The sequence below is a fragment of the Tamandua tetradactyla genome, chromosome 8 (assembly GCF_023851605.1).
Source record: "Tamandua tetradactyla isolate mTamTet1 chromosome 8, mTamTet1.pri, whole genome shotgun sequence".
Taxonomy (NCBI): domain Eukaryota; kingdom Metazoa; phylum Chordata; class Mammalia; order Pilosa; family Myrmecophagidae; genus Tamandua; species Tamandua tetradactyla.
Genome location: NC_135334.1, coordinates 123,452,317 through 123,466,883, shown reverse-complemented (window position 1 = coordinate 123,466,883; position 14,567 = coordinate 123,452,317). Strand labels below are relative to the sequence as shown.

At 38.6% G+C, this 14,567-nt stretch overlaps 1 protein-coding gene and 1 pseudogene across 4 annotated transcripts in view; both read left to right on the top strand.

The window, feature by feature from the left end:
* The window catches only part of CKAP5 (cytoskeleton associated protein 5), a 131,449-nt gene that overhangs the window by 109,734 nt on the left and 7,148 nt on the right, over positions 1-14,567 (top strand). For all 4 annotated transcript variants that reach the window (XM_077114587.1, XM_077114589.1, XM_077114588.1 and 1 more), the window contains exons 33-35: positions 4,537-4,709; positions 5,825-5,998; positions 6,223-6,343. In XM_077114587.1, coding sequence (XP_076970702.1) covers positions 4,537-4,709; positions 5,825-5,998; positions 6,223-6,343 — 468 coding nt within the window. The remainder of the gene's footprint in view (positions 1-4,536; positions 4,710-5,824; positions 5,999-6,222; positions 6,344-14,567) is intronic.
* LOC143644933 (protein Spindly pseudogene) lies at positions 7,259-14,545 on the top strand (annotated as a pseudogene).

Sequence of the window (14,567 nt, the reverse complement as noted above, 5' to 3'; positions counted from 1 at the left end):
TCATCTATTTCTTATCGAGTCAGTGTTGGTTGTTCATGCCTTTCTAGAATGTTGTCCATTTCATCTATTTTGTCCAATTTATTAGCATAAAGTTGTTCATAGTATCGTCTCATTACTTCCTTTCTTTCTGTGGTGTCAGTGGTTATGTCTCCTTCCATTTCTGATTTTATTGATTTGCATTCTCTCTCTTCTTCTCTTTGTCAACCTTGCCAAGGGCCCATCAATCTTACTGCTTTTCTCATAGAACCAACTTCTCGTTTTGTTGATTTTCTCAATTGTTTTCATGCTCTCGATTTCATTTATTTCTGCTCTAATTTTCATTATTTCTTTCCTTTTGCTTGCTTTGGGGTTAGTTTGCTGTTCTTCCAAGTGGACAGTTAATTCCTCTATTTTTGCCCTTTCTTCTTTTTTGATATAGGCATTTAGGGCAATAAATTTCCCTCTTAGCACTGCCTTTGCTGCATCCCATAAATTCTGATATGTTGTATTTTCATTTTCATTTGCCTCGAGATATTTCTTGATTGTTCCTATAATTTCTTCATTGACCCACTGGTTGTTTAACAGTGTGTTGTTGACATTGTTTGATTACAGAAAATGGTTAATATAGAACTACTCTTAATTATAGTAACATATCTAAGAGCAGTTTTGAAGCAATTTTTCTTTTGTCTATTTTGTAAAGTGGCTAACATTGTAGGAGTGTGTGCTGGTAACTTTAAAGTGAATTGTAAAATTACCTCAGATATTTAGGAAGCTAGCCAGAGAGACCCTTGAGGATGATCAGATATTAATAAAAGTGCATTGTTGAGCCTCCACATATTTGTGAATTTTCTGGCACTCTGCCTATTATTGATTTCCAACTTCAATCCTTTATGATCTGAGAAAGTGTTTTGTATGATTTCAATCTTTTTAAATTTATTGAGACTTGCTTTGTGACCCAGCATATGGTCTATCCTTGAGAATGATCCATGAGCACTTGAGAAAAAGGTGTATCCTGCTGTTGTGGGGTGTAATGTCCTATCAATGTCTGTTAAGTCTAGCTCATTTATTGTAATATTCAAAGTCTGTTTCTTTATTGATCCTCTGTCTAGATGTTCTGTCCACTGATGAGAGTAGGGAATTGAAGTCTCCAACTATTATGGTAGATGTGTCTGTTTCTCTTTTTGGTGTGTTCAGTGTTTGCATCATGTATTTTGGAGCATTCTGGCTTGGTGCATAATGTCTTTTTGTTGAATTGTTCCATTTATTAAAACATAGTGTCCTTCTTTGTCTCTTTTAACTGTTTTACATTTGAAGTCCAATTTGTTGGTATTAGTATAGCTATTCCCATTCTTTTCTGATTGTTATTTGCATAAAATATCTTTTCCCAACCTTTCACTTTCAACCTATGTTTATCCTTGGGTCTAAGATGTGTTTCCTGTAGACAGCATATAGATGGGTCCTGTTTTTTAATCCATTCTGCCAGTCTGTCTTTTGGGGAGTTTAATCAATTAACATTTAGTGTTATTACTGTACACGTAGTCCTTTCTTCTACCATTTTGCCTTTTGGATTTTATATGTCATATCCAATTTTTCTTCTTTTACCTTTACTGATAGTCTTCATTTCTATACTCTTCTCCATACCTCTCTCTCCTGTCTTTTCATGTCTGCCTCTAGTGCTCCCTTTAGTATTTCTTGCAGAACCGGTGTCTTGGTCACAAATTCTCTCAGTGATTTTTTTTTTGTGTGAAAACTCCCTCATTTTTGAAGGACAATTTTGCTGGATATAGAATTCTTGGTTGGCAGTTTTTCTCTTTTAGTAATTTAAATATATCATCCCACTGTCTTCTCGCCTCCATGGTTTCTGCAGGGAAATTTACACATAGTCTTATTGGGCTTCTCTTTTATGTGATGGATTGCTTTTCTCTTGCTGCTTTCGAGATCCTCTCTTTCTCTTTGACCTCTGACATTCTGATTAGTAAATGTCTTGGAGTATGTCTATTTGGATCTGTTCTCTTTGGGGTACGCTGCACTTCTTGGATCTGTAATTTTAAATCTTTCTTAAGAGTTGGGTAATTTTCAGTGATAATTTCCTCCATTAATTTTTCCCCTCATTTTCCCTTCTCTTCTCCTTCTGGGACACCCACTACATGTATATTCGTGCGCTTCATGTTGTCATTCATTTCCCTGAGTCCCTGCTCATATTTTTCCATTCTTTTCCCTATATTTTCTTTTGCTTATCAGATTTTAGATGTTCCGTCCTCCAGTTCACTAATTCTATCTTCTGCCTCTTGAAGTCTGACTTTGTAGGTTTCCATTGTTTTTTTCATCTCTTCTAATGTACCTTTCATTCCCATAAGTTCTGTGATTTGTTTTTTCAGACTTTCAGTTTCTTCTTTTTGTTCATTCCTTGCCTTCTTTATATCCTCCCACAATTCACTGATTTTAATGAGGTTTTCCATGTCTGTTCGAACATTCTGAATTAATTGTTTCAACTCCTGTATCTCATTTGAATTGTTGGTTTGTTCCTTTAACTGGGCCATATCTTCAATTTTCCTAGTGTTACTTGTTATTCTTTGCTGGCATCTAGGCATTTAATTACCTTAGTTAGTTTATTCTGTAGATTGTTTTCACTTCTTTTAGCTAGGATTTTCTTGCTGGATGACTTTTGTTTTCTGTCTGTTCTTTGACATTCAGTTCAGCTTATTCTGGACCTCTAGCTTAGGTTTTGTTTAACAGAGCAGAATTTTTCAGTTCTCATTTTCTTGTTTTTTAACCTGCCTGTATGGGCCTTTTCCTCCCACCCTTAAGAGGATCTACTTAGGTATTATAGACCCCAGCCAGATTTTCCCAGACCACACTGTCCTCCTATCAGGAGGAAAGAGTCACCTGTGTCAGTTTTCCCTGAGGGTGAGACCCAGCAGGTTGAAAGACTTTCCTGTGAAGTCTCTGGACTCTGTTTTTCTTATCCTGCCTTGTAGGTGGTGCTTGTCTGCCTGCAGGTCCCACCAGTATAAGGTGATGCGGTACCTTTAACTTTGGCTGGGGGCGTGGTGGAGACAGAGGAGAGGTTGTAGGCTGGTTTTAATGGCTTCAAATTACCAAGCCCTGGGGTCTGAATTCCTTGAGGGAGGGATTCCACCTGAGTTGGGCCCCACCCCCCTCCTGGGGAAGACACAGGCTCCAGACAAGCCCTCAAACGAACTTGTTTCTGCCTATGCCTGGGGCAGTTGCAGCCTGAGAAGCCCTGCCACTGTATCCAAAGACAGTCAAGCCTTTGTAGAAACACAGTCACAAAAAGAAAGAGAAAATCCTTCTCAGAGCAGGACCCCCGTTCCTCAGGTTTGCCAATCAAGAGCGTAAGTTGGTATGTTGCTTTATGTACCTTCAGATCCTATGTGCCCCTTCCTTTCCTTCAGGGCTCAGATCCTTTCAAGTATTACATGCTGTTCAATCCAAAAAACCTCTTGTTTCTTTTTTCTTTTTCCGTCAGCCCTGCCCCCTAGGTATCGGGGCAAAAATCAGCAACCCCTGCTTTGATCAGGTTCAGCTGAGCTGGGGGCCTATTTTTAGTAGTCAGAATTTGTGAATTAATTCTACAACTGAAGCTTAGTTGCGCTTAGCCCTTGCCTCAGGTAATGTCCCTTTCCTTTCCCCTCTGAGAAGCAGCCTGTGGGGAAGGGGCACCAGCCACCGCGGCTTGGGGAACTCACAGTTCGGGGGGGAACTTGCAGCCACTCCAACTGGTCCAGATTGGGGTATGCTGTGTGTCTGGTCACTTACGTGGCCCCAACAGTTGTTTTGTAGTGTTCCTGGCTATTTAGTAGCTGTTCTGGAGGACCAACTAAATCCCACACCTCGCTAAGCTGCCATCTTGGCCCCAACCTGCTATGAAATTTTTAATGCATTTAGTTTCCAGTTAACAAGTACCCACTGAATCTGTGTGCACAGTGGATACTAGTACCTGTCATATCAAAAGTCTGTGCTAAAGCCACAAACCAGCCTTTCCAGGCACAGTAGGTTCTGCTTCTGACTAACTCCTTTAAGCAGTCACTGTTATGACAGAATCTCAGTTCTTTGCTCCAGTTACCTCTTCATTTCACCATGTTTGTCTTGTGCTTAAAAACTTTTGCTTGAATTATCTAATTAAATCCTTATGCAGCTCAGTGAAGGAGAAAAGGCAGATGGAAATTTTGCAGATTATCAAAAGTAAAAAAAAAAGTTGCCCCATAATCACACAGCTAGTTAGCAATGGCAAACAAAAATGTGCTAGCTTCATTTAATATTTTTACCTTTTTATTTGTAGTTTTTAAGTAGTATTCCTTTTTGTATCCTTTCCTTCATACGTTCTTTCATTATTATAACTAGACAGATATTATGGTGGTTGACTTTAAAAATGTTGGTAGTGTTTTGAAATTGAACTTGTCCTAACATTCTAGGTTCTATTTGCTTAGATATGAATATGGATATTAATCTTGAGTCTTCCAACTAGACTTTTAGTTTTCCTTATATTCTAGTGGAGGGATATGCTACTAAATTAAATTTTGCCTCTTTATACAGCTTTCTGAAAAGGATATGAGTATGCTTGAAGAGAGGATTAAGCGGTCAGCAAAGAGGCCTTCTGTTGCACCAATAAAGCAGGTGGAAGAGAAACCTCAGCGCACACAGAGTATAAGCTCTAGTGCCAACATGCTTCGCAAGGGACCATCTGAAGACATGTCCTCCAAACTCAAGTACGTAGATGGAGATAGTTGTCTAAGAACATCTCTGTGAGCTTTGCGTTATGTGCTCAGAGCTTATTCCTTAAACAATCTTGAGTTCTTGTAGCCATTATCATGCATGACAGAGTGTATGGGTAAATGTCTTGTAACCAAATGTTTAATCTTTCAGTCTTCATTGTCTTTGTCATTGTCTCAAAATCACTTCTAAATGGTCTTGTGCCTTCTTTCATTGCTTTTCCGTGGACAGAATTATGTATCACACTTATAGGATGTAAGTACTGCCTGCTAATTTCTCATTAGCAGGACTCATATCTTTCTAACTTCTGATTTGGATCCATCCCCTCTGGAGGGTGAATGGCTTAGAGTATATATCCCATGGATCAAGCCTTCCACAAAAGCCCCAGTGTCTAGCAGAAATGGCAACTCAATGTCATGTGGCTAAAATACTGATTCACCTTCTTTGTGTTATATTTATGGTTATCTTCAGATTTGTTGAGTTAAGGCTAAATAAAATGCATGCAACCCAGAATTGGCTTAGGGACTCAAAATTCTGCCTTGTAAGCTGGACAGTTCTATTTGGGCTTCTATCATAAGTATAATTTTAACCATTTTGAATTTGGAAACTTTTAATGCATATTGCTTGGATGGAATGCTGGTCCTGTTTGTCAGAAGTGAATAATCCGAGAAAGAGTGACTGTCCCTCAAACTATAAGATGTACTGAGTACTGCCTGGAATGATACTCATAATTAGAAAAACTTACACTAGTTAATTTGATGGGAAAGAACCAGCCAGGCTAGATTTTTCTTATCTATTTTCCCATAAGAAGTAAGCTTTTAGTCAATAAAGTATTGTGTATACTTTATGATTTTCTACCACAGTAGTATAGGGTTGTTGGCTGTAATGAACTGGAGGTAATACTTATAAGTTGGCAGGTAATATAAGTACAAGTTAAAGTTACCTGCTCCTTCAGGATATTCATCAACCAGTGTTGTTGCCTATGGTTAGACTCAAGGATTTAAATCATTCCGTGGGGCTAAAACCAGAAGTTGAACATGTGTTTTGAAACATTGTGACAGCTGGCAATGCCACTCTTCAGGACCTTTTTTTTTTTTTTTTGCTCCCTTAGCCACGCGCGAAGCATGAGTGGGCATCCTGAAGCAGCCCAGATGGTTCGCCGAGAATTCCAGCTAGATCTAGATGAGATTGAGAATGACAATGGAACAGTCCGCTGTGAAATGCCAGAACTTGTCCAGCACAAACTGGATGATATTTTTGAACCAGTCCTTATTCCTGAACCGAAGTAGGTTAAGCTCTTTCATTTAATTATAAGCAGTCATGGTCATTACAATGCATGTGTGAAAAGAACTCTCTGGTCGTACTGTGCAACTAAAACTTTTTAGAACTGATTATTATCTAATAACAGTTCTTAAATAAGACCGAGACTAAGGAGGGAACTGCATAATTCCATCTTACTGGGCTGTCTTGTAATGAAGATTGAGTTTTTCTCGTTGCTCTGCTGTCTAGGATCCGGGCTGTTTCTCCACACTTCGATGATATGCACAGCAATACAGCATCCACCATCAATTTCATTATTTCCCAAGTAGCCAGTGGTGATATCAACACAAGCATCCAAGCTCTGACACAGGTAACGGGGTTCAGTAATTCCATTTCTAAGTGTAGAGGCTGTGAGTCCTGGAATGCACACTGTCAGAGTCACAGTTTTAGGGGATGCAGGCATCATTCAGCACTGCCGTGGTGAAAAAAATGCACAGGGGTCACTCAGTCATCGTTCGCCTCAGAGACTATAACTGTTGCAGAGCCTTGCGTGTTTATGATTGCATTCATCCAGGAGAGATAGAGCTACAGCAGTGAACAGTTAGGAACACGGAACTTCCTTAGATTTTAGTGGATGGAGACAGATAAAATATCAGAGAGTAGTGACTATTTTGTAAATATAACTGAAGCAGGCATCTTAAGAGAAAGGAACTGAGTAGTTATTTAGATTGGTTGGTCTGGGAAAGTCTGAATGACAAAGATGTATTGTTCAGAGGTAAAAGCATTCCAAGTAGAAGAAACAGCTGGTACAGTGATGAATTTGGTATCTTCAAGGAAATGATAGTCGGCCCATGCACCTGAAGCATGGTGGGCAAGGGGGGAATGGTGCAGAATGAGGTGTGGGAGTAAAGAGACCAGATTGTGTAAGGCTTTGAAAGCTTCAGGAAATGTTTGAATTTTATGTATGATTGGAAGCCATTAAAGGATTGGAAGCAATGAAACTACATTTTTTTTTTGAAGTCTTTCTCCTCTTCCTCCTCTTCCTCCATTTCTCTTTCCTAACAACCCAGTCCCTAAGCCATTAGGTAGGGTGGAGCGAGGTAGGCAATCCACAGTTGTGACGCGAGGGCATGAGTAGAGAGCCATGATGGCCCCAAACGAGGGTCTCAGAGCCCAAGCGTTGTGAGGAGGGCGTCTGTGTGCGTTGGGGAAGTGGTGGGGGGTGACTTAGAACGGGGATCGGGAACTGAAGTAGGGCAAAAGGCTATCTGTATGGGGGTGGGCTGATGGCAGAGATGAGCGATTGGTTATACAAACAGATTGATCAAATAAACAAATACAATAAGGCGAATCAGATTTCTCACTATCGGAGAAGGGAATAACAAGAAAGGGGAGCAAAACAGAATAGACTTGTATTGGAACAGAATTAGATGTGTCAGTATGAATTCATGGTTTTCAGTTTATAGGTTGTGGAATTAAATATAGATGTAAATGTGTACATGTATACGTTTACTTATATATACATGAGGTATTGATGTGACATGTAATATAAAAATATATATTCCCTAAATCTTTTCATTGAGAGGACCTGAAAACAGTAACAAGCATACACAGTACCCAAATCTTGTCCTCTAAGTACCATTGTCCTTCAAAAGGAATGAGGGTTCCCTAGAGCAATGGCTGATTCCAGGCTGAGTCATCACATGCCAGACAACAATAGGCTCAGAGGATGTGAACTCTGTCCAAACAGTAGACAATTTGAGCATCACAATGAAAAAGAAAATAAATAACTGAGTTGTAATTCAGTAAATTGAACTAAACCAGCAAATTTATTGAATTCTATAAGTAATTTAATAAATTAGGAAAACAAGTCCATGAACATATTAATGTTTTAATTAAAATTTTGAAGAGAAATGAGATACTTATGTAGTTTCATGGTACTTCCCCACAAAGAGTAATTTGAAGGAAGAGAAGCCTGGTAGAGACTGCCTTAATTCTTAATTGATTAAGAACAATTGATTGATGTTCTAAAACTGAACATCGTCAGTAAAGGGACAAAATGAAATTACGTGCCACTTGATAGGATCCAGTGAGAATTCACCATCACTTTGGTGAATGGGGTCTGAAGATAGATAGTTTTAAAGTCAATATTAATTTTCTGATTTTGATGGTTGTATCATGATTATGACAAAGTCACTGTTATTAAGAAATACATACTAAAGTATTTGAAGGGTATGGAGCATCAGATTGACAACTTACTCTCAAATGATTCAGGATACAAAGTTCCTTTTCTGTACTTCCAACTCTCTGTAATATTTGAACTTTTTTTTTTTAACTTGGGGTGTAAAAACCACTCTGGTCATTCTGTAGAAACTGGATTATAGGAAGGGCAGGAGGAGATTCTGGGAGACCTAATAAGAAGCTATATCCAAAATTCATATAAAAGACACTATGACGTGCCATTAAAATGGTGATGAAGAGGAAGAAAGTGGAAGGTTTCGAGGTATGTTTTGGAGGTAGAATTAATAGGACTTGGTGACAGATTGGGCATGAAATATAAGGAAAGAAAGGAATCAAGAATAACCCCTTGATTTTTCTTTAAGCGGCTAGGTGGATGGTGATACTGCGTACTGAGATCAGGATGGCTGGCTTGAGAGGTTGGCTTAGTTGCGTTATTTTTAAAATATTTTTATTGACAAATCTTCACACACATATAGTCCATACCTGGTGTACAACCAGTGGCTCAAAATATCATCACATAGTTGTGTATTCATCTCCGTGATCATTTTGTAGAACATTTGCATCCTCCAGAAAAATAAATAAAAAGAAAAAAACTCATACATCCCAAGCCCCTTACCTCTCCCTCTCATTGACCACTAGTATTTCCATATATACAGCTTATTTTATCCCTTATCTCCCATTTTTTATTTTTTTGTCTATATTTTTTACTCATCTGTCCATACCCTGGATAAAAGGAGCATCAGACACAAGGGTTTCACAACCACACAGCCACATTGCAGAAGTTATATCTTTATACAGTCGTCTTCAAGTCAAGGCTACTGGAACACAGCTCAGCAGTTTCAGGTGCTTCCCTCCAGCCACTCCAATGCACCATGAACTAAAAAAAAAAAAAAAAAGGACAGTTATACAGTGCATATAGGATTAACTCCCAGGATAACCTCTCAACTGTTTGAAATCTCTCAGCCACTGCCACTTTATTGTGGTGTTAATTTGAGCAGCCCATTAGACATCCACATGAAGACAGATGACGAGGAACGGAAGGGGAGAGGACAGAATCGCAGCACAAGGTTTTTGCTGCTGTTGGACAAATCCATTCTACTAGCACTAATATCAATTTAGGTACTAGAAGAAAACAAACGGGATTCTGGAAAATAATTACTTGAATACATACACCCCTGTTGCCCTTCTCTGTCAATTTCAATCCAATAACCATCTGCCCTTCTAAACAGAAGCTACTGGGCAGGCCAGGTTATGTCTAAAATGTGTGAGCAGGTCTCAAGATCTCTCTTATACAAGGACAAACATTTTCCCCTGTGGGCCTACAGGGAACCTGGGGTTCTGTAATGCAGTCCGAGGATGAGGCTCAAACCCCACAAATCCTGGAGAAAGGTCTTTGAGGCTGTGGAGATAGTAGATTCCCAAAGGGCAACAGTGGCCTGTGTGAATGTTACTGGAGGGATCTGGTTCTCCGTGGCCCCCAATAAACTACAGATAGCTGAATAGAAAGGCTGAACTCACTTTCTGAGTCTGGAAAGTCTCTAGCTTTTATCCCTTCAGAGACCAAAGAACAGAAATGCCTGTTGTGGTTGCTTTGCCAAATGACTGACAACTTGCCAGGTGGTAATGCCACAAGCTGACAGAGGTGGAAACTGCTCCATCTCCCGCCAGTCTCAGATTGCCATTCTTAAGGGTTTCCAAAAGTGAGGCCCAAGAGTGAAAGCTGAGTAGGTAAAGAAGAGTAACGTAACACACTTTATGGAACCTAGCAACAGGAAGAGCAAGCAAACTAGAAATACACTAGAAGTGCATCAGTAAGGGAGCGTTTGAATAAATTTTGGTATATGCATACATGGGCAGTTATGCTGCCCTTAAAAATAATGTCCGATTCAAAAAGACCTGGCGCTCTTGTAAGTTAAAAACAGGAAAAGAACATGGAAGCAGATATAATTGCAGATCTTCGATGCAAGCTCAAAGAGGCTGAAGAAGAGAGACTAAAAGCTGCACAGTATGGTTTACAACTAGTAGAAAGCCAAAGTGAATTGCAGAATCAACTGGATAAATGTCGTAATGAAATTATGACCATGACTGAGAATTATGAACAAGAAAAATATACTCTTCAGAGAGAAGTTGAGCTCAAGAGTCGAATGGTAGAAAGTTTGAGCTCTGAATGTGAAGCTATTAAACAACAACAAAAAATGCACCTGGAGAAATTAGAAGAACAGCTAAGCAGAAGCCATGGACAGGAAGTAAATGAATTAAAAAATAAGTTAGAAAAATTGAAAGCTGAATTACATGAAGCTAGACTAAGTGAAAAGCAGCTGAAACACAAAGTAGAGCATCAGAAAGAACTCCTCTCTTGTAAATCAGAGGAAATGCGGATAATGTCTGAACGTGTACATGAAACCATGTCTTCAGAGATGCTGGCTCTTCAAGTTGAGCTGACTGAAATGGAAAGTATGAAGACTGCCCTCAAAGAAGAAGTGAATGAATTACAGTACAGACAGGAGAAACTAGAACTTCTTAGTACCAATTTACTGCGCCAGGTAGACCGACTTAAAGAAGAAAAGGAGGATCGAGAGAAGGAAGCAGTTTCATACTATAACGCCTTGGAGAAAGCTCGTGTAGCAAATCAAGATCTTCAAGTACAGTTGGACCAAGCACTCCAACAAGCCTTGGACCCCAATAGTAAAGGCAACTCTTTGTTTGCAGAGGTGGAAGACCGAAGGGCTGCAATGGAACGTCAGCTTATCAGTATGAAAGTCAAATATCAGTCATTAAAGAAGCAAAATGCATTTAATAGAGAACAGATGCAAAGAATGAAGTTACAAATTGCCACGTTGCTACAGATGAAAGGGTCTCAGTCTGAATTTGAGCAGCAGGAACGGTTGCTTGCCATGTTGGAGCAGAAAAATGGTGAAATAAAACATCTTTTAGGTGAAATTAGAAGTCTGGAGAAATTTAAGAATTTATATGAAAGTATGGAATGTAAACCTTCACCAAGCTCTGGCATTCTAGAAGATAACACCTATTATACAGATTTACTTCAGATAAAACTTGATAATTTAAACAAAGAAAATGAAAGCACTAAAGGTGAACTGTCTATACAGCGAATGAAAGCATTGTTTGAGAGCCAGCGGGCTTTGGATATTGAGCGAAAGCTTTTTGCAAATGAAAGATGCCTCCAGCTCTCCCAGAGTGAAAATATGAAATTGAGAGCTAAATTAGATGAATTAAAGTTGAAGTATGAACCGGAAGAGAAAATTGAAGTGCCTGTACTCAAAAAGAGGCGTGAGATACTGCCTGTGGATATAACCATCCCTAAAGATGCTATCAGGGAAGAAGTTTATAGATTGCCAACTCAGAAAGAGGAGGCACTAACATGTCCTAACAATTTAGAAGATAACTTGCAGTTAGAAAACACAGTTTCTTTAAACACACCAGTAGTCAGTCTCTCTCCCAACAAAAATCTATCAATGGATATGCAACCAGTGAAGGAAAAGAAATGTGTGAAACTTATAGGTGTTCAAGCTGACTCTGAAGTCTTCAGTGAAAGAAGTGGAAACACCCCTAACTCTTCCAGGTTAGCTGCTGAATCAAGGCTTCAAACAGAAGTTAAAGAAGGGAAGGAAACTACAAGCAAATTGGAAAAGGAAACTTGTAAGAAATCACACCCTATTCTATATGTGTCCTCCAAATCAACTCCAGAGACACAGTGCCTGCAGCAGTAAAGACTTTTCTTTATTTTATTAAAGAGTAATAAATACTATTTACCTAAAAAGTTGCTTTGCAACCTCGTTAAAATTTCTTTATCTGAAATATACTACTCTGTGGGGTTTTTATAGCTATTCATTTTGCCAGGACCTTGTATTTTCATGCTCCTTTGACCAAATGTTCAAAATTTGGTTGCAATTATAACCTTGAAGAGTTCCTCAAATAATGATCCTCCATGGAGCTTCTATGAATCATGGTGAATAAACTACAAATTGAAGGAAAATGTTATAATTAATGTAAATCTATTTACTGCATTGTATATGTTCTTTTTTAACTGTTGTGAACTTAATAACTTAAGTAACTTACCTTCAGAGCATATATTTGAAAAAAGAAAACTGAAGTCATTATTATATTTTTCTCTGACTTTTTATGAATTTAGTTTTTCAATAGTGTGTTATAAAAGTAGGAAACTTGGTTTAAAACCATTTATTACAGGATTCTGTCCATGTTTAAAGCCCTTGTGTTTGTCTTTGTATTCATATACATGACTTAAATTTTATGTTATCAAACATTAAACAATTAATTTTGAAATATAAAAAAAAAAAAATGTCCGAATTGTTACACTGTTGACTTGGGATTTTCATAATTTTCTGTTGTGGGGAAAAAAAACCAAACTGGGTGCAGTGAAGAGTATATACTAGAATCCTCTCGCAGAAGAAACAATGCTCCACACCTGACTCTATGAATGTATCCATATGTGGTTATATATAGGAACAGGGAGGTAAAAAGTAATTACCTGTTCCCACCAAAAAAAGATAGTATATTTCTATGGTGTCCATGTTGAAATGACATTGTTAAATGGATTCAACTCAGTTATATAAAATTGTGTGTGTGCGGGTGAGTACACTTACAGGGTTATACATGTACAGAGAGATAAATGAAAGTAGGAGCTCTGGATTCCACAATTCCACAGGCCACCATTTACATCGTAGTTTGTATAAATGCTGCCTTTTTTGGAACATGGAATACAGAGTGGAATTTGGTGATCCTGAGAGTTGTGTTTCATGGTAGCCCTGCATGAAAGGATGATCACTGGAGGTTATAGTTGTGGTTTATGTAATCAGAGTATTAGGTAATCCTAAAAATCGATTTTTACTGTAGTGGATAGGAGCTAAATATGTTTACCATTGTAGCATTTTCCCAGTAGTGGCAGTCAGTGTGCTGATCCAGAAGAGCCCTGGGCCAAGATGTGGGAGTCCTGAGTTCTGAGTTTGAAGGCTTGGGTTCCTGTATGCCACTTAGAAGAAAGCTAGAGGATGAAACATGGGACTGTGTGACGTGGTGAACCCTGTGATGGACAAAGACTATGATTAACTGTAAAAATGTACAAAATTCTTTCATGAGCTAGAGCAAATGTATGACACTATTCAAGAGTTAATGATAGAGGGGGGTAAGGGGAAAATGTACCTGTTGCAAACTATATACTATAGTTAACAGCAAGATTTTCTTTCTTTTTTTTTTTTTATTAATACGTGGGCAGGCAGCGGGAGCTAAACCCGGGTCTCTGGCGTGGCAGGCAAGAATTCTGCCTGCTGAGCCACTGTGGCCCACCCTCATAGCACGATTTTAATCCTCTTTCATCAACAGTAACAAATGTACCACACCTATGCTAAGGGTCAGTGATGGGGGGGAAGAGGGATATGGGGGGATTTGTTTTTTGCTTTTGTGTTTTTGGTTTTTTGGTTTGCTTTTAAAAAGGGGAATTTAATAAGTTGCAAGGTCACAGTTTATAGGCCATGGAAATGTCCCAATTAAAGCAAGTCTATAGAAATGTCCAATCAAGGCAGCCAGAGAAAGATACCTTGGTTCAAGAAGGCCAGTGAAGTTCAGGGTTTCTCTCTCAAGTGGAAAGGCACATGGCAAATATAGTCATAGTTTCTCTCTCATCTGGAAAAGCACATGGTGAATATGGTCAGGGTTTCTCTCATCTGGAAGGGCACGTGGCGAACATGGCGTCATCTGCTAGCTTCCTCTCCTGGCTTCCTGTTTCATGAAGCTCCCTGGGAGGCATTTTCCTTCTTCATCTCCAAAGGTCGCTGGCTTGTGGACTCTGCATCTTGTGGCTGTGTCGTTCTGCTCTGCTCTCTCTGAATTCTCTCAACCTCCAAAATGTCTCCTCTTTTATAGGATTCCAGTAAACTAATCAAAACCCACTTGAATGGGTGGAGACATGTCTCTCTACCTAATCCATTTTAATAACCACTCTTTTTTATTTTATTTTATTATTATAATTTCTTTTATGTTACAACAGATATTATATTAAACAATAGAATGTAAAAGAATTATTTAAATATATTATTAATCTCTAATTAGACAGTAACATTTTATAGTATCTGCAGCTAATTCACCTGACAGTGTCTTATTCAGAAATATCTGTTGAATGATTGACTCCTTAAGGACTAGTTATTTATATGCAAAGCATCTTGGGTTTTTTCAAGCTACAATATTACAAGTGCTTTGCCGATAGATACTCTTACAGAGGAGTCCCTTGTGGTATCTTCTCACTACTTAGAAGTGTGAAGCGTGGAAAATACATCTTGGGTATTTTTTGTTATTGTTATTTTTGTTTTGTTTTGTTTTTT